The following is a 24443-nucleotide window of genomic DNA, read 5'->3' as shown; positions in this document are numbered from 1 at the left end:
CTGGAAACAAATCATTCATAAAAGTGAATGAGCAAAACGGGCCCATTAAAGCTGCATTATGCATTAAAAAATAAATAAAGATCTGCCATAATATAGTTGTTACCCATCATCCAAAGTGGTCCCCACCAATTTTTATGAGGTTGGCCAAACTCTCAGGTAATACTCAAAAAGGCCATTATTTGATATGGAAATGGACACAGGTGTTTCACAAACCTTTTTGCTTTATAATCAATCAGATAGTAGATGGGAATGAAAAAGACAGATGGCAAGTGATCTCTGTGGGTCTGATGACGGCCGCTTTTTCTTTGATGTCTTGGCATCATTGAGTGGTACACATTGTGAAAAATAGGGTTAAGACCAAGAGTTATTTTTGCTGCCGCCTGTTTTTGCATACTCTCCCCCGTGACTGGGTCAGTGAACCTGCTATGTTGGCCTGACCAGACTCGTTAGAAGAATGTACTTTATTCACTTAAACTCAAAACTTTTCCTAACTAAATCTTTTTGAGTGTAAGTTTTTGACTGAATGTAAATTATTAATTGAGGAATATTTGATTAGCAGTACTTCAAATTTAAGACTAATAATTATTAGATTTAAAGGACTAGTTTCTGTGCAGGATTTTCTCTTTTGTATCCTTTATGGACTGGTACAGCAGATCATGCTGGGCAGCATTCAGAAAGACAGTTTTTTCTGTGATCTTTTGAACTTGAGCTCTGAATCAATGGCAGAAGTATCAAAAAGAACTTTCTACCAAAGTGACTGTAATGAAAGAATTTTATTTTTAGGGTGCGGGGCATATAATTTTAATGTCTGTAAAATATGTTAACCATTTTGTCTGTAGAATAATTATATTACTTATTCATCTTCTTAGTGCTTTTTTAGCTCATCTAAAAGTAACTGTAGAGCTGTACATGACAACCCTAACCCTATTGTATCATGTCACTGGCGCCAGACAACCCAAATGCCTATAGATTTAGAATGCCAACTTCATCGAGCAAATTCAATAATTTTTCAATAAAAACTGCGAAAACCTTTCCACCTTCCCAAAAGAAAGTATTTTCATAATAAAATTAACAATTACATGTAGAAACATGATTTTAAAAATGTGGTAATTAAATAAAACAGATTTGTGATCAACAATTGTTGAAGACAAACCTGAACAGTTTGCGGTTTTTTTTTCCGATATCAGTAGATATAGGTGATATAAACTTAACCTGCAAATTTCAGAATCCAAAACCCATCCGTCAATTATCCGCTACGATTCGCACCTGCGATCCACGAGCGCTGATGACAGTGTACTACATTATGCCAGTAAACCGTTTACAAGGTTGCCAGTAGTCAACACCAATGAGAGAGAGAGAGAAAAAACAAGTAACAGTTCAGATTATTCGGACGCTGACAGTCTGCATTTCTCATGGTTCTGAAAAGCTGCTAGTTTAGCTCGAGAAATACAGACTTTCAACGTCCAAATAACCCGAACTGTTGCTCTGTTTGATGTTGATGACTAGTGTGAATGGTGTACAAACATGATGTACTACACTGTTAAAGGTTCTCGTTGATTGGAGGTGTGAATTGCATACTTTGCTAGCGGATAATTAACGGATGGGTTTTGTAGGCTGTAATTTCCAGGTTAGGTTTATTTCACACATATCTACCGATATGTGCAAAAGACGAAAACCATTCAGGTTGGCCTTTAAGATTTTTTGACAATATTCTAAGAACGTCTTAGAAAAAAAAAAATACAATTTGACAGGACTAGTACACACCCAAATTTGCGCTTAAACATGGACCTGGCGCTTGTGGGACCACTAGCATCTGATCCATCTGAAGACATCCCTGAAGAATCTGCACACAAGATCTTGATTTTTCAAAACTGTTTCACTTGATTTTAATGCTAACACTAATGTGTACTTTGAGTTACGCATACTGTCTACTCAATAGTCAAAAAGTTCCTACCACTGAATCTTGATACTATCTTTATATAAAAAAAAATTTTCACAGCATTGCAGTTTGGACAGAAATACCCACAAACACACAGACACACACGCTTGCCCCCACTACTTTCTCAGATACGAACTTTTGCTGCTGAAGCCTTTCATTGCCACTAGAGTGTTTGCCACATCCTGCATTTCACTGTCTGCAACACAAAAACAAACATTCTTAAAATCTTTTTCTTACCAATACATCTGTCCATGAGCATTCATTATCTGTTATCATGATGTCACACTGCTAAGTAAAGGCAAACCATCTTAGACCAAAGCTAGACAGTCGACAACAGCAACATGATGTAGCTGTCATGATTTACAGCAGTTTGTTGAGAAAAATGCAAAGATTGAAAAATACCACACAAGGAAAAAAGGCCAAAGTTACAGGATTGACAATAGTTTCCTAAAAAGTAAAACCACATGAGGCTCTAAGGCAGGTTTGATGATACCCAGCAAAAAACAAGGGACTAGCTTATTTCTCCACTCTGCCCTTCCTGTACCACCTATACCTCCGTATATTTCATAAATACAAGACAACCAAGCTACACACAAATGTCTGGAACATTTTATAATACATCATACTTCTTAACTTATATCTGAAAACTAATCATGATTTACTTATATGCAGTGGAGTTCTTTCACACATTTAATAGTGTGCCAGCCTTTAAACAGCTTTTACAAAGCCAACCACAAGCTTAGAATTCAACTGACTTTTTTTTCTCAAAATTCTTTTTAAGCATATTGGCTACTACTCTATCATGTCTTTGACCACAACACCACAGGAGTCATTGCCATGAAGCAGACATTTACTCCAGAGGTAGCCATGGATCCAGGCACTGTGGGATCTGGTAACTGGAATGGATTTGGAATTTCAGCTTAAAATCTAGGGGTTTAGATAATGTGGTATGGATTTCTTAGCTCTGGTTACACAGGCTTTGCCAGTGCCTGTAGGCAATGAGTGGACTGGTAGGATTATCCATTTTCTACCTACTGTTTCTGGGCTCTGGAAAAAAAAAGTAAGAAAATGGGACCACAAATTAGCAGCACTAGAGGGCAAGATTCAACCTTAAGTCTTCAGTCCAATACTGTGTTTTCTAGGAACTGTCTTGCCAAGGTTTGAGGGAAAAAGAAGTGTTCCTGGGGTTGGGGGAGTCTCTACCTACCAGGATGGTCTCTGTTGCTGAGGCCACTCCATTCACCTCACTTGCAAACACACACACTTATTCAGAGAAGATATTTCTAAGGCTGACACACACATACACTTATTTAGACTGTGATCCACAGCTTGGCGACAGCCTCCCTTTCTCACATGAGTAACTCTAGGGTTGCCCTGCATTGTCTCCCCGAGCCTTCACCTGTCATTCCAATGTCAGCCAGGAGATTCTTCATCCCAGGACAAGTGACTAGCATGCCACCACTTACATGTCCTCTTCCAATCCCAGCTCCATTTACTTCGCTTTTTGGCTGTGGGAACCCCACACCAGCATTAGGGTCTGCTGTATGAAAATATGGGGGTACCTTTTACCAGAAACCTTAATGTACACCTCAGTGGTGAGATAACCTAGACACACATCCAAGAACATGCACAGAGAGGGGAGAGTGAGGTGCACCTTTACAACTGCTCTCTGGGACACTGGCAGCCCCTTGAGCATTTTCAGTCAAGACTGAACACAGCAGGTAAAGTTAAGAGAGAATGCAAAATGGACAAAAGTTTTTCCTGAAAAAAAAAAAAACCTGCACAGAATGTTGGTTTCTGAGAAAATGTGGGAAGGGAAAGGTGTTGGTAGGGAAGGGGGAGTAATGTGGGCGTGCCACTGACCTTGACACTCAGCTTGTTCTATCACCACACCCTGCTTTCTAGCATGCATCAGCCCAACACTACACACCAGGTAAGTGGCGTTGCCATGGCAGCCTGACAACAAGTCGCTAGGGTACCTTGGTAACCAATACACAAACCATGGCGCCACAACTTGCACCAGTCAGGGAGTGTCTAAGCTCCTGCACATGCACACAGAGTCCTGCCACGCCTTGCCCACACCCCCACCTACCTCTTAGTCGGCCAGGGAAAGGGGAGAAGTGATGGGGGGGATGGGAAAGTGATGGGACAAGAGAAAGCAGAATACAGTAGAGAAGGAAATGTTTTTAAAATGTTTGTCTCACCAAGACCTCCTTATAAGCCATCTATGAATATGAGTTGACACACAATTCCTGAAAAACATGCTGTTTTGAGACCCACCAGCCATGCACCTCTTTACAAATGCAAAGACCTTCGATACCGCAGGAGCTAAAAACACCGCAGCCCTCCTGTCAGCAGATGCTGCAGCTCTGACAGACCCTGAACTTCCTCACATGCTGCTTGAGCACACATGTATTAAAAACTCCAACTTTCACACACACACAAATGTGCATTAACAACCCATAAACTTACATTAAACCTGCTTCACATTCTTCCAGATGTTTATAATATCACAAGCATATGATCAGAGCGCTTTCAAACAGCGCTACATCATCAGGAAGATAAAAAGTATTTATTACAGATGTTTATGAACAAATGCAATTTAAGTGCCTGAAGGCACTATGGAGTATCTGGCTGCTGTAAACCCAGGTTACATGTTCTAAACTACAACCAGGCACAAACTGCCCCTTTCTGTACTAAAAAAAACTGTGCTCTGGCTTCAGACTACCTGGCCAAGTTGAAGCCAATTATTCCCATCTAAAAGATGATATGCAGTGGCAGCACCAGGACAAAATATGTGGACTGCAGGAGAAACACGTATTTTGACAAAGGCTTCCCTATGACCTCCATAATCTTTTCATTACACCTTTGCTTTCAGGAATACCATCCAAGATATTACCAATCCAGATCTCTCTGGAAGTCTGCACTGTGTATAAAAACATAATAAATGAGGATAACATTTATAGGACATACAACCAATACCCAAAACTCGCCAATAACAGCACAATCAACCATCTCAAACTCACCAATAACACAGGGCGTCTGTGCCAGCCGTCTGCTCAGGAACGGGAAGAGATCTAGGACAAAGTGTTCATGTTCTTGTTAGCATGTGTACACAATATCTACCTGCACCCTCAAGCTTCTTGTACAAATCTTAATCAGTAAAAGCAGTGCAGTCTAGTAAAATGTGAAAACAAAAATGTGTAAATATGCACATGCAAAGACTTTGGACACATTGAGTTAAAAATGACAATGGATGATGACCATGGTTTTCAGCAATGTAATATAGATCAACAAATGTGAATAGCAAATTCTGTTACATCTCACACATTTATTTATTTTCTATTTATGATTTATTTTTGGGACAGGTGCTCAACCGCTCTGGACTATACGATCATATAATGAGTATTTGTACTATATACTCATATAGTATTTATACCAAGTATGTGCATCAGCATTCACAATGTAACAGTATTTATGTCAGTGAGAGAAAGGGATTGTGAGTGTGGTTCAGACTTACGTGGTGACACAGTATTGGGCACTGGTCGCTGTGCCAGAGGCATAGGCCGCACGCCCCTGAAAGAAAGACAACCCATAGCAATCAACCTGCTAGACTTCTGATGCAAGACACGATTGATGGAATTAACAGCTGACACACTAGGGATATGGAATGAACTTCAGTGTTTGCATGAAACAGGAGGGGAGGGCACAAACACAGAAATTAAGGTAAGCCTGGGAACTTTTTATAACTACAGGCTCAGCTGAGTGTAGACATTAGTAAAAGCTGTCAACATTTAACATCCAACAAAAAAAATAAATAACTCCAATACACCAGAAATAGAAAAAAATTTGGTCAGCTAGCCAATGCCTTCCCCCACCCTGTCGCCATGAAGAGTTTCTAATTCCCGCCACCCTCTGCCAACCCTTCCCAAGACTACAGCTGTATGTTAACAAAAGCTGTTTATTTAACCCAAAGGGCTGAAGATAGCGCTGCAAAGCAAACCTAGTCTTGAGCCGACTTTGACTAAATTGTAAACAAGCAACACTGCTAGAGTGTGGGGCAGTGCTCTGTGTTCTGTCATGTCAAACTGCACCATCTCCTTACCAAAGACCCTGTCACAGGCCAGGTCTCAGGAAAATAAAGCAGTCAGGATGGAGGAACAGGACAGGACAGACAGGAGCCCTCTGCAGGGAGGGTAGGGGGATGTGCCATTGCCACTCTCACCCTGGTTGTCTGCATTCCCCCCTCCCCCCCGAAGGACCTTTAAGCGGGGTAGGTTACCATAGCAGCGGCCTGCTCAAAGCCCGCACCCCAGCTTCTTGCACTCTGGCTAAACTTCTTACTTGTTGCTGTTCCTGACCCCTACTCTTGTATCTCCCAACTATTTTTAAGTTGTATTTATATATTATCATAATAACATCATGACTCACCAAACAAATCTGGGCAGCAAACCATAAAGGGAAAATAAATGATCATCCCCCTTGTATGGGTGGGCACAGAGTGCTACAAATGCCTAGTACTCACCCTGGTAATCCCTGAAGGTGTGTCAGGTGGGTGCTCTGAGGCAAGGTGGACATCATCTGAAGCTGGTGATAGGGATGATAAGGAGTTTTGCGCAGAGCCTGCAGTAAGTTGGGCCTGTAATCTGGGTCTATGCACCATAATGATCCCTTTCCAATGCTCTATACACACAGAAGTAAAAGGGTCATAAGGCTACAATAAAGACATGACCACGAGAATGGTGTGGAGTGCCCATGCATGCACACACACAAAAGAGAATGCAAAAAACAGAACATTATATTTATGTAACAGAAAAGGAGATAACATATACCAGCACACATCAATATACTCATTCAAGAAAATTGCACAGAGCAGGTTTTCCCACAAACAACTAAAATAAATGTGCTTAGAACAGTTCAGTGTGTACTTATAAGGCTACACAAAGAACCAAAAGCTGGTACTGTTCAAATAGAAAAACAACCATTAAACCTCTGACACCAATCTTTCTAGAAACTGGAGGACTAACTACAGAAAGAACAAGGTGCATGCCTAAATGGTGGTTGAGTGCGGGGCTCCCACCATTGCTCCCTTAAACATTAGATTAGAATTAGTGGCTGAGGTCGTTCCCTTAATCTCCTAACCTGCTGTAGATCATCTGTCTTCAGCTGCTCAAAGTTGGCCGCAGATGGGGGTGAGGGTCTTACAAGAGGTCAACCACCCCCCCTGACATTAGAGACTTGCAGGTAAATCTCTGGGGTTACTCTGGAGGAGATGGCTGACATAAAACTTGGGGTTGGGGTGTCTTGCCTCCTGTCCTTGGCAGAAGGGGGACCGGTTGACCGCACACCTCCTTCAGAGGACAAGCCCCACCCACCACACCAGGCCACAAAGATGTTAGCCCTTGGCCTCGCCTTCAGTCACGCAATTGATGGCATGGCAAGGACTCAAGCAGCCAAGTAAATGCAAAGAACCAGAGAGAGAGATTTCTGCCGACACCCCAAGACCCTGACAAAACAAGGCCTCCATGGGCCTCCTTTTCTGTCCCTCTGACAGGAAGGAGTAGTCTTCTCTCCTTTCCTAGACCTCCCTCCCCATACCCACCCACCACCACCACCATTCCCCACAACAAGCCTGCAGTTGCCAGCCTGAATCAATGACACAGATGTCGCGAGACCTAGGGCTCCTAGCCTCCCACTCCTCCTCCCGGCCCTGCCACGTAGTAAGGAACTTCTAAAGCGGGACCACCGCAAACGGTTCCCATGGCAACCATCAAGCTGGCGTCCCATTGGCCACATCTGCTGTGATGCTCTCTCTCTCTTGCTCACTTTGTTAACCTAACTTCACTCTCAAGGGGCGCAGAGGTGTCATGTGATCACATGTGGTATCTAACTAAACTCTTCTGGCCCGCACCCTGCCCCCTCAAATCTCAATAATGCTACTTGCCTTTTCCTCAAGATCTTGTTAAGGCAAACTTGTCCCAGTGCTGACAAGACAATGTCCAATCAAAAAGGTAAAAAGTTTCAAGCTGTCCCTAAAACAGCTACACACCTAATGGCGCGGTACCTCTATGTATAGATAACCCACAATCCCCTCCAAAAAAATTTGTGTGTGTAAGGTGTGGGGGGGGTTGGGGTGGGAACAGCTAAAAATATCTATAATGCAAAATCCCGCCCCACCAGGCACTTGTCTGATGTAATCTGTGAAGTTAACCTGAAACGTGTTCATCACAGAACACAGTGACCCTCTCTCCTGCCTACTCACTCCCCACTACATGCACAGAGGGCTGGAGAAGTGAGTGTCTGATGACACTCGGGGTATGAGTCCCTGTGTCACATAACATCAACCCATCAGTCCCTGTCACATAACATCAACCCATCAGTCCCTGTGTCACACAAAGGTGTAAAGCATAACATCAACCCCCTCAGCACCGGGTAGGAAGAGTGAGAGAGTACAGCAGTTAACCACTGCCGCCATCTGATGGCCGAGAGTTTGAGAGGACAATGGCAAGAAGGGCGGGGGATGAGAGCCCATCACTGCACGCTGCACCTCAACCAGACATCTGGACATGTTTAGACATGCACAACATTTTTTAATGGTTTTAATCTCTCGCTCTTAAACATGTACAGACACTGTAACCCTAGATATTTCAAGTGACTGTAGAGTGGATAACAAACACAGTCCCCCAGCTTGCAACGTCACGTTTTCATCTATAACTGAAAGCATACAATGTGGCAGGCACACATTTCTGGAAATTGTCCCGTTTTAACCTTTAGTCAATCTTCCTTTGAACTGTGCAAAATATTGGGGAAAGGCTTCCAAGAGTCAGTGTTTAGATATCACACTGAGAAGCAGCTAGAACAACAATGAACTGTTTCACCAAAAGATAATCTGCAGAAAACTTGGTGGAAAAAAAGGACGTATGATGTACTGCTCGTGTTAGTACACTCTTGATTTACTAACAGCAGTTCTTCAAGTAATCACTTCTATTTTGTATGTGTGTTGTGGTAGGTGGGGGAAGTGGGTAGGAGCGCAAATGGAGGGTTTTTTTAAAAGTTGGGTCATATAATCACACTGACAAGATAAAGTGTGTAACATGCCCAGATAACACAAGGAAATGGCAAAGATTCCTTGTGTTAATAGACAATTCGCCTTACCCCAGAGACACAAACTTTAAGTGTGAACGTAGAAAATAGGGCACATAATCTTGACTGACTGAATACTCTATTTGTCTCCTCTTCAAATTTTTATTTTCTGCATTATAACCAATGAATTACTTACACAAGAGGACCCAAAACAGTCCTCTCCAACATCTAGCACTCCATAAGTAACACTCAACACTTGGTATTCATCATTTAACACTTAACATTCAACACTTGTGAAGTTGCAAGGAAAATGCACACTGCACTGACAATGCTTCACACTACAGTGACAATGCCTGGGCAAAGAGGAGGCAAACCAAGCAAATCATGGTTTCCTCACAAAGTTATGACACAAAGGCAGACTAGGAAACCATGCACTAAATGCTCACAACACTCATGATCTGGATCCTATCATCTGATAATTTTTATTATCAAAGCAGCAAGAGTTTATTCAATTACTACTGACCAACAATAACCCTTGAATATTCAACTTTTTTGGAATCACACTGTACGCTTCTATACAGGTTTCTCAACCACTACTGAATTTTTGTTTCATTTTAACAAACTGAGAAATTACTCATAAACATGTTTTAATAAACACTTCTAAGTGGAGAGAGGTGAGAAAAGAACAAACAAATATATTGCAAATTATAGTTACAGTATAGCTGCCAAGAATTCTTACAAATCTTTCAAAAGGTAAAGTTTAGCACCCTCCCCACGTTTACTGGAACACAAAGATCAATATCACCTCTCACTTCACAGCTCAAGTTAACTGGCATGGTGTCCTCAAACCTATAAAACTTTCCTACAGACATAAAGTGTGCAAAAGATAGGATGCTAGTAACTTAAACAATATCGACATGAACTGGTTATCGCAATGCTCAGACCTACAAGCAATGAAGATAAGCATTTGCCACAGGCTTACAAAAGAAGACAGAATGAAAGAAGTCCAATTACTGAACTAGAACATGACAGCCAATTAGAGCTTGATGATGACCAATCCAACATTAAAGCAAAGAATGCAATGTGCATGCTTCTGGATGAATGAAATACAAAATGTATGTTTAACAGCTGCATGCTGAGGCAAACAAATTTTTGCTGCAATGCATATCTTACCTGTCCTTTGTCCTTCTCCACCTTCTTGAAGCATTTGTTGAGAGACAAGTTATGTCGCACTGAGTTCTTCCATCCAGTTGGAGCATTTTGAAAGTAAGGGAAGTGAGTAAGGATCCAGTTGTAAATGTCCTTCACTGGCAGCTTTTTCTGGGGCGAGTCCTCGATGGCCATGAAGATGAGGCAGCTAAAGGAGTATGGAGGCTTAGAGTTAATGTGTTTCAGAGGGTTGTAGGGTACATGGGGTGGGTGGGTCTGTGGCACAAAGCTGCCAGCTCCTGCACCATCTCCATTTTTGCGTCCATCGTCATTTTCCTTCTGCCCATCCTCCTCACTGATGTCACTGTCCTCGCCTGCATTGATATTTTTCAGCAGGTCCGAGTCTTGCAGCCATGTGAGAGATGTGAGCTCATCATCATCCATCTCCCCCTTGTCCAGGCGTATCTCAGCAAAACAGCTGGAACTTAGTTTGTCTGGTGAGGCAAGATCTTCATCATCGGAGTCCAGAGGCATGGTGTCCATGGAATGCAGCACACGCGAGAGAGCACTACCTGGAAAGCTCTGACTTAGACTGGTGAAGAGTCGCTTGCGCATGCTGGCATCGCTTTCAACCTCCAGCCGCCAGCTCACATCACTCGTGCTGCTGATGCTACTGCTGCTGCTGTCGTCTGGTTCCAATTTAACCTGTATGGTGCTCTCGATGGCACTGGATGTTGCAAGAGTAGCACTGTCTGTTGTAGGGTCATCTGTGGCAGTGGTATTTTCTGATTTGGTAGATACAACAGTGGTACCTGAGGTAGAGTCCACAACTTCTGGAGTGTCCCCTTCAACAGTTTCATCTTTCTCTGTTAACCCGCCCCCACCATTAGGGTCTGCAGCTTCTCTGGCATGCATCTTTGGCACAATGTAGAGTTATCCTGTTGACAATCAAAACCAATCACATTAAGAGACTTGTGCTTACATCAACTTCACCACAATCATTTTTCAATTAGGCAACAATCAAAATTTAAAAAGTTATTAAAGAAAAAAACAATCTGCAATCTGTATAAATAAGCCCAAGTCGCTCAGCCAACAACTGCTGACAAATTCATGTGGTTGTATGTTGAAAACGTCAAGTAGATATTTATATTCTGATAAGCATTTTCTCCTGTTACAAGGCCACTAATAGCGGCATGTTTATCTATTAATGATCTTGTGCATTTATACAAAAATAAAATGCACATAAAAACTTACGATTAGTAAGTAGATGATACTCTTGCTACAAGTTGTTACTAGCAAGGACTAGTGACCGACCTAGTCCCTAAAGCACCAAGTACTTTGCTTAGTCACCGAAGCAAGGCCTTAGTGAGCTATCAGTAGGGCATCTTTCTACTGTCCACCTAACACCACCTGTGGTCCGGAAGGTTTGTGCACCTTTCATAATTCACAAACCTGCTTTGCACCAGCAATCTCATCCTTACTCTGTACATAATGTGTTTTCCCAGTTGGAAGTTGAACAAGCTGGCATTGTCCAATGAACTCATCCTAGGCTGAAACTTTTACTTTTTACCTTGTTAACCCTTTACGATGTGAATGTGCCTGCTGCCTAGCTCAGATGCAGGTACGGTATAACAAATGTTCACAAGGTCAGGTATATAGGTTGTAAGAAGACAATCATTTTAAATGAATTAGAGAGAGACACTGCTGAAATACTCAACTGTTCAACTGTGGGTCAAATGGTTGCTGACCAAGTTCATCTGACAGTCATTTGACCATTCTCAATATAGGGTGTAAAGATTATGTGGGTCAGTGATATATTCATCCAGAAGAGTTCAGGGGCCTTTACTACAAAGCTAACTGTCATTAGTGCAATTAATACGCACAGCCTGTGCCCTTGAGTGGTACTGGACCACTGCCAATGCTGTCTTCGTCTCAAAAGAAATGAAATCTATCCTTTGAAAGAAGAAGACTCCCTTGGCAATAATTGTGATTATAGAGACACAGGAGGAAAGGCAGGATTTCAACACTACATGTACACTTTAGTGAGATGAAGATGACCAAGAAATGCAGGTGTGGTGACCACAGCTTATGACAGTGTTACACTGTTGGTGGCGAGACAGGAATTCATCCACCTTACATGTTATTCTGATAAACAGACTTCAGGATTTAAAGATCATAGAACATCATGTGAAAAATTTGTTGTGTTGCTGTCTTCTGAATTCAACAGCAGCCAAACAAATTTAAGCCACTACCATGAGCTCTCAATCACTTCACCTTTCTCACATCATAAAGTACTCAGGTGCCCTGGGAGACATCAAGTGACCCAGCAACCCCACCACAACCCACTGTTATAGCCTTGTGGCAGTCAAACCCCAGGGTCTGTTATAGCCTTGTGACAGGCAAGCATCACAGCCTGTCAGGCAGCAAAGGTGGAGATCATTGGGATCTGGTAGTTATATTGTTCACTGATCTAGTTAATAAAACACAGCATGGCTTCTTCGGCAATGTGTCCTTAGCCACATGTCCACACAAAGTTTAACAGACCTAGTTACCTGCATCCTTCCCTGATACTCCTGTATCACAAATGACCAAAGGTAGCTAAGAGGTATTATGGTTGAAGAAAGGAAATAAACTCCATTTATTTCTGCACCTTGTCCAGACACTTCATCAGCAATGCATAGATATAACATCACGTAGTGTAACATCACTAGCAGGGCAGAGGCTATGCTGTATACACACAGAGTGGGTGTGGCATGTGGTACAACACTGTTATTATCCTTGCTTCAAATTTAATGCTCCGAGTGACTCATTTAAAGTGATTACGCTCTTGTTATGCCATCTTATTTAACAGCACAGTATGTTTTCTCTCAATTCAGACATCAGAAAAACATGTCACCAAAGGCCCTGCCTTGCTCTTGTGAATTAAAAACAACATAATAAAAGCAAGAAGAATGAGAAAGTATTGGTTTCAAATGAGGTACTTAGCTGTCAAAAAACTGAGGTTATTCTGCAATTGTGTGTCAAGAAATCTGTTGTCAATATTCGATGCTATACAATCCAGTCAATTTGAGAACAGGCACATATAAGCTGGATAAGTCAACAGAGCTCGGGAAATGGGTTAGCAAAGGTTAAAGGCCACCAGCAATAGACCATATGGTAGACATAATAGCTAAGCCCTGCTGTGTAAAGACCATATGGTAGACAAAACAAATAGCTGAACCCTACTGTGCATCAAAAAAAAACAACAACTGAACTTTGCAAATCAGTTTACACAAAATTAACAATGTTGTCTACATAGGGGGAACTGATATTAAGTGCTAACAGCCGAGTGTTTATACAGAAAGCAGCAGCAACTTTCTCCCTAAGCACGTACAGCAGAAATGATTGTTACTAAATATTGCACCTCAACAGACTATTGCTAAATGTATAAACTGTTAGAAACTGTGTAAACAAATGTTCCAACACCATCACAACAACCACTTGAAAACATGTGCACACAAACATGTCACCCATCTGTTCATTTGTGCACCTGGATCAAACAGTATACAATAAGACAGGAAAAACTCACAAAGTTTTTGTTATAAAATCTCTTCTGAAGAAAGGAAAGTTCACTTCTCCTGCAATATGAGCATCACACATTTATGTTTTTTCCCAATCCTTTACTCATGTTTAAAGGCGCAGATTCCAAGGAAGGAGAAAACAAGGATACTCATCACAACAGTACTTCAGTGGAGGATTCCAAGGACAGAAAGCAAACAACAGTCGACAAGAAAAGCGAGGACGTGCCTAAGGAGGGTAGAGGAGAGAGCAGAGCCTCCTGTGCTGTAGCCGCCATGGTGTCAAAGAGAGGAGATGGCCATACAAGCATCTTACCCTGTGTACACACACATCCCTACCAGATGGTTCTCCTACCTGAATATCTCAACACCACATCCCCAGTTCCCTGCCTGTAAATACATCGCCCAACATCTATGTGCTAGTCGAACATCATAAACAACCATCTTGTCCGCCACCCAACTGCACCAACTGTAAGTTTTAAACTTTCTTCGCCATTTTCTTGGCGACTTCTGGCCACATCCACGGACATGCAAGGTGCGTCACTGGTACTGTCCGCGCCTCCCAACCTCCTGTAGTTCAAAGCCAGAGCCACCAAGTTTGTGGATGAGAGACTAAGCCCAGAGAAGAAGAGTATAATCAGACCTTGCTGACCCCAACTTTTTCTGACATACCTGTTGCGTGTTGAGAGGCTGACAAGTTGCTCGTCGGTCCAAAGTCTCGACGCTACAGATGTTCACATTCTTTCCGCGAATACAACACAAAACACAAGTGTCTCTGCTTCTCTCTCTCCTCCTCCTCAATGAGTGGCTCCGTCAATCCATCCACACGCTTGGCTTACTGGGGTGGGGTGGGGGAGATAAAACTCGCCACAAAGCTGCCTGCCACCCCAACAGCTAGCGGCCCCCGTAAAGATGGAGGCTCCAACCTCGCCACGCCATCAGCCGCACCGCCACACAGACACACGCCATCAGCCACACACACACACAGAGGTGTGCTCGGCCTCTGCACACGCCGCACACACACACAACAGCCACACACGCCGCACAGCCGCACGCACACACCCACCGCTCACCGCCGCACGCACTACACGCGGCCTGGGAAGATGACAGTAGCTGCTGTTGCCTAAAAGTGTCACGTGACACCGCCCTGACCCTGTCACACACACACACGCCGTGTACTGCAGGCCGAGGACACGAGACAAGACAGACGCCCTGACGTTAGCTCGTACCACGCGCTCCACATTTGATACTCGGCGTAACGAGTGTTATCATCATCATTATCATCATCATCATCCTTGTGACCACAGTGGCCACAAGACGGTCCAAACACCTCGCACACTGCCAGCTGTCTGCTCTACACCCTAGGGCCTGATGTCTTACTACTTGTGAAGAAAACATAAACTTCTGGGTCAAAGTGCACAAAAACATGTCCACGACAAAAATATCGTGTACAACTTCTCTCTCCTCCACCCGCTTGTCATTGTTACAGCTGAAATGGTGTCTGCAAGTCTGTACACAAGACCCTGGGGCTGCACTGTTTTAGCGGGTACATCTTCTACCAAAATAAAGTTGGCAGAGTCAAAACAACAAACTGCAACCGCTAGCCTTCATGAAAACTACAGCACAAACTGTGGCTGCCAGGTATTCCACCCCAATAACTGCTCACACAATGTTGATGTAAGGCAGAACAGTCTGCTGAAAATGATTTTTAAACATATTTCTAGTCATCTGCCACTCCTACCCAATGCATCTAGCGGCAATTTGGCTGTTTACTGTTCACTAGCTATGTCCTTCTTGACCCCATACTTTCCCATGGGTGTGTCTACTACTATGAAGGCAGGCAAGTGCATAGGTATTATTATCTGGGAATGAACAAAAACTGATATGTTTTTAGAATTACTCAGTAACCCTCAGAATGAATGTTAAAAAAGTTACTTTACAATAACAGCACCAAATTACCTTATAAACATTTTAATTGCCAACTGCAAGGAAAGAAGTGTCACAGTGTGAATATTTCCTAATGTACAGAAATTCTTGTAAAGCTGTGGTAAGAAATATGCAGCTCATAAGCACATTACCTTCAACCTTCAACCAGCAGATGAAGATGAATGTGTAACAGCTGTGCCTTTTATGGTACTAACCAATGCTGTGAAACATCACTAATGCTGTGATACATCACTGATGCTGGTACATCCCTAAGTAATGATGTGGCACATCACTAACCAATGATAAGGTAATGCCAGACCACACTTACTAGTCACTACATGTAAATGACCGTCTGAGAACCAGAGTGAATGGGAAGGGGGATATGTTTCCTAGTCATCTTCACCACTATAAATCACAGACCCTAAAATAATCTTTTAACCAGTTTGCTGTCGCGGGACGATTTCGCTCAGTCTTCCCACACTAATGAATCTCGTGCGTCTTGTCTGGTATGTTTTGATGTCTACGCTAATGTTCTGTTCACATCTGATCTCAACAGCTACCAACCCCACAAACGTCCACTTGAGGCATCTGGGGGAGTGTGGAGGAGGGGGCAGCACGCTTACATCAACATATACCTCCTACCGCCATTCACCTCTCCCTGGTGCTCTATGCGAGGTCCGCAAGGACAGGTTCCCACTTCCCACAGCCCACGAGCGTCATTGCGTGTTTAGCGCGTGCATCACGCCCCTCCACAGGCTCCTGGCTAGACCCTGTCGCGTGCAAGCCGACAGCTTTCCTCCCGAGATCCCCCCACACATACACACTCGCGTTTTCGCCTCTGGCGTGGACCCCTCCTCACTCCAGCCTCCCTGCTCTGCACGTTTATCCCACCAGCACGCGCTCCGCATCACGCCGTCATGGCAACGGATGCGAAGCAGGGTTGCCATGTCAACAAGGCAACCGATTCGGTAGTTTTCCTTCTTGAGGAGAGAGAGAGAGAGCAGTGCGGTCTGGCCACCCCCACGTCAATCGCCGGGCCCTGGTGAGAACCTGCAACTCGGCGGGAGGCGGGTACCCTGCAGAGGGGTGAACGTCGACTACCCCCCTCCCCTTTTAACAGTCGACATCCTCCCGCCTCTGACACAGCAAGACGAGCAACGTGGACAACACAGCCACCATCGACAATCTACCACTTTGGCCGTCTTCACTACAAGATGTACACCCTGGACAAAACATCATCAGTTGTTAATTGTTTAAAGCTAGAGCAGGCGTGGAGTTCCTGCCTCGCCATCTCCACACCTCGCTCAGCACAATTAGAGGCTGATGTTCATATTCAATCACGCATTAGTCAAAATATTCCAATCTAATCACGTACTGGAATGAGTTCAAAGGTCAACATGAAGCCGTTTCCGCAATTAACTGCAAGTCTCGGTGGAAAATACCCCGTGTGCACTCCACCCGAGGACTATCAATTTGAAAATCGTGCCAATCGACCAAATGTTTACAGACCGCTCTACGCAGTCGTCTTCCCTCACAAGCTCGCCGGCATGAACGAAATAAAGATGATCAGGGTGGGCGATCATCTTCGGTAACAGGTTTGCTCCTGTTGTAAAGAATCGTAAGTATTACACACATGTAGACCCCAGTGTGTACATATTGTAGGTCACTACAATAGTAGTCAAGAAGCCAAGAGTGTAAGACTGTGACCATGGCAGGAGCACGGGAAGACAATGTGGGGTCATCGCTTTGTTGTTGAGGCCATCGACCTCGGCGCGAGAAATCATTTACATCAATAGCTCCATCTTGCTCATGCCCCGTGAACCGCCCTGTGACACTCTCACTCTCATCAGCCCCGATGTCTGTTACAGGTCAGCAGCTTTGATTGCTGTGGATGGTAGCGGGAGGTGTGTAGGTGACGACGGATGACAGTAAAGTACCCGCGCGAACAGACAAAACTCAAGGGAATGAATGGTGGACATTAACCGGGGATGGACAGTTGGGGTGGTGGTGGTGGTGGTGGTAAAGATAAGACCCAAGCGACCACACTCTTACAATGTACCTCACCCCACGCACTCAGCACCATACAACGTCTTATGGAATACCAAATATTTCATAAATAAAATGACTAGTGCTTTGTTACGGACCCTAGCCCTCGGGGGTCTTTGTACGCCCCAGACCCTACATCAGCCCCGGAGTGTCAGAAATCTGCCAGCAGCCCTCTCTCCTCCCTCAGTCTGACCCCTGTCTCTGACGAAGCCACGCGAGAACACAAGAATTGCGCCGGATAGATGGAAACGCGCGATCGTCGATATGCCACCCCAACCCCCGACCCCCGACCGTGTGTGCCGACAGGTGTCGCTCACGTGTCACACCAGTGTTGCGCAAGCTGCAGGCGATCCTCGCCTTCTTTTCTCACGCCGCCCAGCGGAAAGGTTACCATGGTAACTATACACAATAAACTGGGGTGGATAAACGGGTCACGAGCCCACGGGGCGTGCCGGGACAGGCCGCCACACAAGCCGCTTCTGATGACGAGGGTCGATAAGACAACGACAATGAAGTGCATGCAAGTGATGGCACGGACAGGTGCGCCAACATGGACTGGGCGGCCATCAGTCCCTCTCGTCCCCTGTGTCCGGCGGGGCCGTAACCTGCACGTGCCATCACCCAACCTCCACCAAGCTCTCTGTCGCCATGCAATTGATCCATGTGTGTTCTTGATCGACCCTTTCACATAGCCACACTAGCCGACAATCAACATTTTGTTTGAGGTAAGCAGCAAACATGTGCATCCGCTCACCGGTGCCCCCACTTCGTGTGACGTCTCTGGCGACCTCGCTACTTTGTGACGTCAGAGGACCGGCAGCTGCGTCTGACCTCATGACCTTGCATAAACTACTGCACTCTCCCAGCTCTAAGATACGGGCAGCTGTGGAACAAACCCTCTAGCCACTAGCTACACCAAAGGCATAGGAGCTAAGGGTAGTGTGGGTAGTAGACCTATTTACACCACGACTACCGGAAAGGGATTAGGGGCTGCCCTCGGCATGGAGGCCCATCACAAGGCCGCTGGCGAAGGACGGTTGTCTGGAACTCAGTAAAAAAGACTGCGAAGCTCAGGGTTAGAATACCGCATGACTCGCCTTACCCCTTACTGTCTTCACCTCATAAACAATTACAACATGTGGCCACAGCGACACGTGGGCTGAGAATGATTGCACCAACATGTGGGGCTCGTGCTAGAAAGTGGTCATTACATGTCCCCATTACTCCCCCGTTTAATGAGCTTACAGCAAGATAATAGGTGGACAAATCGCTGTTATTAGTAATGGTTGCATATGCTGACTTGCCATCACTGTCGAGGTATCGCCAGTCCACGAGGTGCAGCATAGTACAACGGGGTGCCACTGTGTGTCCCATCCCGCGGCCCTGAAACTTATAATGGGGTGCCACACCGTGACCTGGCGCCTCTGACCTTTATACACGCAGGTGCATAAGTAGCTCTCGACCGTCAGCAAACTTTCTGCCTGCAGCTTCTGCATCCACCGTTGCTGTGACAACAAATAAATACTTCCGCGACATACACCTGCGTGTACTTCTGAGGTGCGAGTCTGACAGGTGGGTGCAAGGTAGAGACGAGCTTTGCTAAGTCTTACTGGAACGGTTGAGGTGACTAGTTTAAGAAGCGAATCTTGCGGGAAACGAACTTCTCTAAATCTTGACGAGTTATCTTTGCTAAATTGTGAAGAGCTAGTTATGCTAAATCTTGACGGGGTAGACTGGATGAGGCTACATATGATAGCTCTAGTTACCACGGACTGTTTTGCTAAATCTTTGCTAAAGTTTGACAATCGACTCTTACTCTTGAAGAAACTGGTACGGCTGAATCTTGGAGGACTAAGTCAATCTTGAGACACTAGTTTGGGTGAAAACTGAAGGGTCAGCAGTGCTAAAAATATCCAGTTTCAATAAATCTTAGGAAAGAGCGGGCGGTTAACTATGTTAAATCTAGAGACGACTATACAGTAACCCTGAAGGACTAGCTATACTGTTTCACTGCAACCGACCAACAGTTTATACTTGTTTTGTGTCACACACACAAGACACAACGAGACACATGTGTACCCAGCGGCATCCACACAGATATCGCCACACAGCAAACTATCCCTTCCCTCCCGAGTGACTGGCCCACGGGTCCGAGTTGCTACAAGAAGATAGTTGTGTTTATTCCAACTCGTTTAAATACTGACTTCGCTTAAACATGGAAATGTGCAACATGGCGCCCTGGCAGACAAGGTGACGACAGGTGTTGGTGCACAAGGTGCCGGCAGCGCGCGCCACGCATGTGCAGGTGGAAGTTGACGAAGGCTCATACACGAGACACAAGACGAAACAGCAAAGAAGGGGGGTAGTTGGAGGCACAGTGGCTAATGTGTCTGTTACGGGTACGACAGTGAGAATCGGGTGCCATTGATCTGTTTTCCCCCCTCCCTCTGGATGTGACACCCAGAGGGCTCAGTGGTTTTCTCCAGATACTCGGGTTCCCCCCTTTCACTGTGTGTGTTTTGTCGGTTAATGTTAATGAAGATGTAGATGATGCTCACCCTAAAGGGCGTGTGATGCACGCGGTTGTATATAAAGCGCTCACAGTCTGACTGGTGTGGGAGAGATGCTAATACCCATTATGATGATAATTATTATTACTATAAGCAGTAGGCACAAGATGAGCAACTCTTCCTCATGAAGATGTGCATGACGGTCATTAAAGTACTTTAAACACAGTTATGCGGGTCCGCACCCACCTCCACATGTCAGACACTACAGACCAACAGGGTATCCCCCACACACACACACGTCAGCAATGTAAGTCTACAGACCTCTATATCATCCACACAGGAGACATGGTGACGACAGCGGCAACTCCTATCGTCTAATGTTTTATCCCAAAGACAATATTCTGCGTGCACTGACTGGTGTGCCGCAGGACAAAAGACATGTCCCCCACTCGCATCATCTCAACTTACCCTAAACGCTGCGTCCGCCATACTGACATCATCATGTCATGTCCCGCTTGTGACCAGGTGCAGCCAGCAGCACCAGCAAGACGGTGACCACGGCAGTGACAGTGACCGCTACAGCTGCGGCACATCACCTGCAGATACCCGCTCAGCCGGTGCCGCCCTATTACAGAGCCCCCAGTACAGACTGCCACTAGCTAGGACACCAGGCGGTAGTTTCAAGCTTGCTTCTGCTCAAATCGCTCGTCTCCATCTTGTCTTCGTGTGCAGCTGTAACACAGTACCCGCACAGTGAACTGCATCCACAAGACAGCCGTACCCGTGTTGTGAAGCATCAACGGTTCCACACGACTTTGTCATCAAAGCCTTCTTATAACACCCCCACCCCAGAATTTGCTGACCTGACAACTGACATGACGCGGGTGGTTGGGTCTGATGTGGGTATGACTACAGCAACCAACCTTACCGCCACTGGCTCTTGGCTCCAACTCCAGATGCTATACTCAGGAAAGGCAACTACGACAGATAAGAAAGCAATGCCGCAAATCTGCACGCATTAGGTACTGCAGGGTGGGGAAGGACGGTGAAAGTGCATGGGGCACCCCATGAGCGGGTCATCATCGGTCCCTGCTCTGTCCGTCAGGCTTCGGACACACGGGAAAACGCACAACCAGATTCTTCACAAACATCTCTTTTTCCCGCTTAACATAACCTACCCTCAAACTTTTTTCGAAACAATCCGGCGAACCTGTCCGGCTCGTGTTTACTGTAACATTTCGCGTGGGGTTTCGGTTTTTCAACATGGCTGCCATTCGCTTCAGTCATGAAGTACAGGTCCAGCAAATTGTTTGTTTGTTTTTTAAAAGCGCGAGTGTGTGTGTGTGTTGGGGGGGGGGGGGTGTGAGGTACGTGTTAGAGGCTAGGGGTCCGCTCGGCAGGCAGTGATTGGCCGCTTGCTTCTGAGATTGCGGCGATATTTTGTTCAGTGTAAGACAGGTTTGTTTTGAGGAGAGAAACTGAAGGATTTATCCTACTGATAAATACGACGACGTTGAACTGTTGTGCAAGTTAGATTTTAGCCGACATCCATTCTCAGCCTCAAGGATGTATCAACAACCAGCCTGTACATCCAAACCACCTCCAGTGTGCTCCTTGTTTGCTTATTGAGGTTTTGTGCCACAGATCATAGAATTTCTCCCGTACTTCGTCGCTGGTGCGTGTTGCGGCTCCCCTGACAACACTTTCTGTGCAATCAACTTCCAAATCTTGGTTTTGTCCTTACTGGACAAATGTTAACATATCGGACATAATTATTTTTCTATTCTCGAGAATCACCACCTCGCGGTGAGAAAAATTTACTTTTCGCATTTGTAAAATCTGCTTTGACGCTTTGTAAGTCCTCATATGACCCGTTAACGCATGCGCAGTGACAGGGACACCCCGAGTGTAACCCAGCATACTTTCTTGCTCATGAATAGGCCACTAGCTTTACTGTCGGTTAGCCTTTGAGTAGACTGTTCTAATACATACAGCACTGCTCCGACTTTAGCATGTTAGTATTATATTGGGAATTAGTAAACACAGCGGACTAATTAGCAAAAAAAAAATTCGACCACACTGCCGTCAGCTACATCTTTCTTTTCTATTTTCAGTATATATTGACGTGGCGGCCCTGTGCAGGTGCCCAGTTTACACATGCCTAAGGTCGCCCCCTGCCCTAACAAACGGTCGTTAACTTTAGCGTGGGTTACTTGACCGACGTCCATGAATATAACGGTGAGGACTGGCTGGTCTGGGTTCAGATCTTGTATCTGGCACGCTGTTCTTTCTTTTGCACGTGGGATCTCTTTATAGTGCTTTGCTCTGTCGTAATAGACCCTTAGGTGGGCTCGGCGCAAAACACCAATTCCCCATCCCATCCAACATAGGAATGAATAAGGGGCCTCTACTGTCGTGCACAGTGTTTCTTGTAGTGTTTCCAGCAGTATTTACACGTTCGCCAGCGTGTCTAGTGAAACAGTTGGCATGTGGAATTGTCGAACCGTTGTTTTCGAAAACCACGTTAGGAAAATGGTTATGTTTGTCGTGTGCTCGAAGCTTTACACAGACGAGGAACGCGCTGAATCACAGTCTGCGCCAGGAACGACAATCAGGCCACAAAGCAAATGAAATTATTCAAATGGCCAGAGCGGAATTCAATCAAAGTGTATTTTACCAATAATACTGCCGCTTATCACCACTCAACGGAAGCCTCCAAGCCTGGCAAAAGGGGGAGGGGGTGACAGAGAGAGAGAGGGGGGGCATCTCCGGACAATGGGCGGCTGATACCACATGATGCCCCCTGTAGTCCGCACGCATTGCCCCCACCCTGCTCTCCACACCTTACTAGCACATGATGCAGGTGCGCAAATCAAGAACGGGAACCAATGCTCCTAGCACACACACAACTGATGTGCTCGCGTACGGCAACACGAGGAAGCATTTTATATACACTACACAATAATGCACAATCCTCCAGTTCCGAGTGTTTGACGCTGCTACCGGAAGAACTTGTGACAGGAGTGAGGCAGTGTGACTGGCAACAACCCGCCATTACTGAAGTATTAACTGACAGATGCTTGCGGTCACACAAACAAACGCACTCAGATAAGACGCAGGTATCCCTCCCCAGACCTTGCCTGTACACCTCACCTGCCGACACGGGGAGGCCCTGCCCCGTGCATTCCCACGCTCGCTTACAGACACGCTTCATGACTGTGTGCAATGAGTAGGTGTAAAATAGTTGACATGACAACACAACAATATATCTCCACCTTACCCACCACACCACCACCTATCTGTGGCCCCCGCACTGACTTGTTACATTAATCTCACGTTAACACCACAACAATGTCCGCCCCGCCACCTGTTGCCGCCAAGGGTACGCACAGGTCACGTGACCAACCCTCTCACCCAATGAGTGTACAGCAAACTGTCGTCATGGCAACGCTTCCCCCTTTCTGAACCTAGGCGCCCCCAAGCTGTTGCTAGTGGAAACAGCCATGCCGGGACACGGGGCGGTGGGGTGCGAGATGTGGGGCGCTAGGGTGGGGGGCTGAGCGCAAAGCATTTTCCTCTGACGAGTTGTTTCCGCGCTGAAAATAGTGCGGAGCTGGCGGAGCGATGGTTAGCGCCAGTCTCTAGCACTTGTTTGCTCGCGCCGCGCCATGACCGGGGGTTGACGAGCATCCTTGTGGCAGACCACCAGCAGCAGCAGCACACAGTTCACGTGCCATTACATGCACGCACCGCCGGAATCACAGAAACTTACCGACAACTGCGCGGAACAGACGGGCATTTCGTGATCACCAACTTGGGAACGTGCGCGCGTGCAGTTACATGCGTGCACACAGCGTTTTATGGTCAGAGACAGTTACACCACCGCCATTAATACAACACTCTTGATCTCTACTGCTTGCATCACACAGTAACATGAAGAGATACCCCTGTAGTGACCTTTGGCCTGCTGCTGGAGTGTAAGGGTGCACGCCGTCAATGAGTGCAGTAACGACCCGGACTACACCAAAAACCCTCTGAGCACGAGCCGTAAAAAATCCCGTAGGATCAAAATGGCGTTTACCCTTCCTCAAATGTCGCGATGACGCCAGTCCAGGGAGATACACTGCGCTCCAATCACAGGTGGCCCACCATGACCTCAGTAGGTACAAGAGGGTGGTAAAAGACAAAAGGAGCAACAAAAGGCGCCGTCCACAAGGGCGGCAGACGGACCGC

General features: G+C 45.6%; 1 protein-coding gene across 3 annotated transcripts in view; it reads right to left on the bottom strand.

Moving 5' to 3' along the window:
* Positions 1-24443, bottom strand: part of LOC112571352 (forkhead box protein N3-like) — a 34663-nt gene that overhangs the window by 6590 nt on the left and 3630 nt on the right. The window contains exons 1-7 of one of the 3 annotated variants that reach the window (XM_025250302.1): positions 14401-14728; positions 10196-11109; positions 6465-6622; positions 5460-5515; positions 4966-5016; positions 2076-2135; positions 1765-1843 (exon numbers count right to left, since the gene is read on the bottom strand). In XM_025250302.1, coding sequence (XP_025106087.1) covers positions 1765-1843; positions 2076-2135; positions 4966-5016; positions 5460-5515; positions 6465-6622; positions 10196-11086 — 1295 coding nt within the window. In that variant the 5' untranslated portion in view covers positions 11087-11109; positions 14401-14728. Of the gene's footprint in view, positions 1-1764; positions 1844-2075; positions 2136-4965; positions 5017-5459; positions 5516-6464; positions 6623-10195; positions 11110-13739; positions 13763-14400; positions 14729-24443 lie in introns of those variants that run through there. The other 2 variants (XM_025250304.1, XM_025250303.1) reach the window with 2 other exon arrangements.

Source organism: Pomacea canaliculata, linkage group LG8 (genome assembly GCF_003073045.1).
Source record: "Pomacea canaliculata isolate SZHN2017 linkage group LG8, ASM307304v1, whole genome shotgun sequence".
Taxonomy (NCBI): Eukaryota; Metazoa; Mollusca; class Gastropoda; order Architaenioglossa; family Ampullariidae; genus Pomacea; species Pomacea canaliculata.
This window is presented reverse-complemented; position numbering and strand designations above follow the sequence as displayed.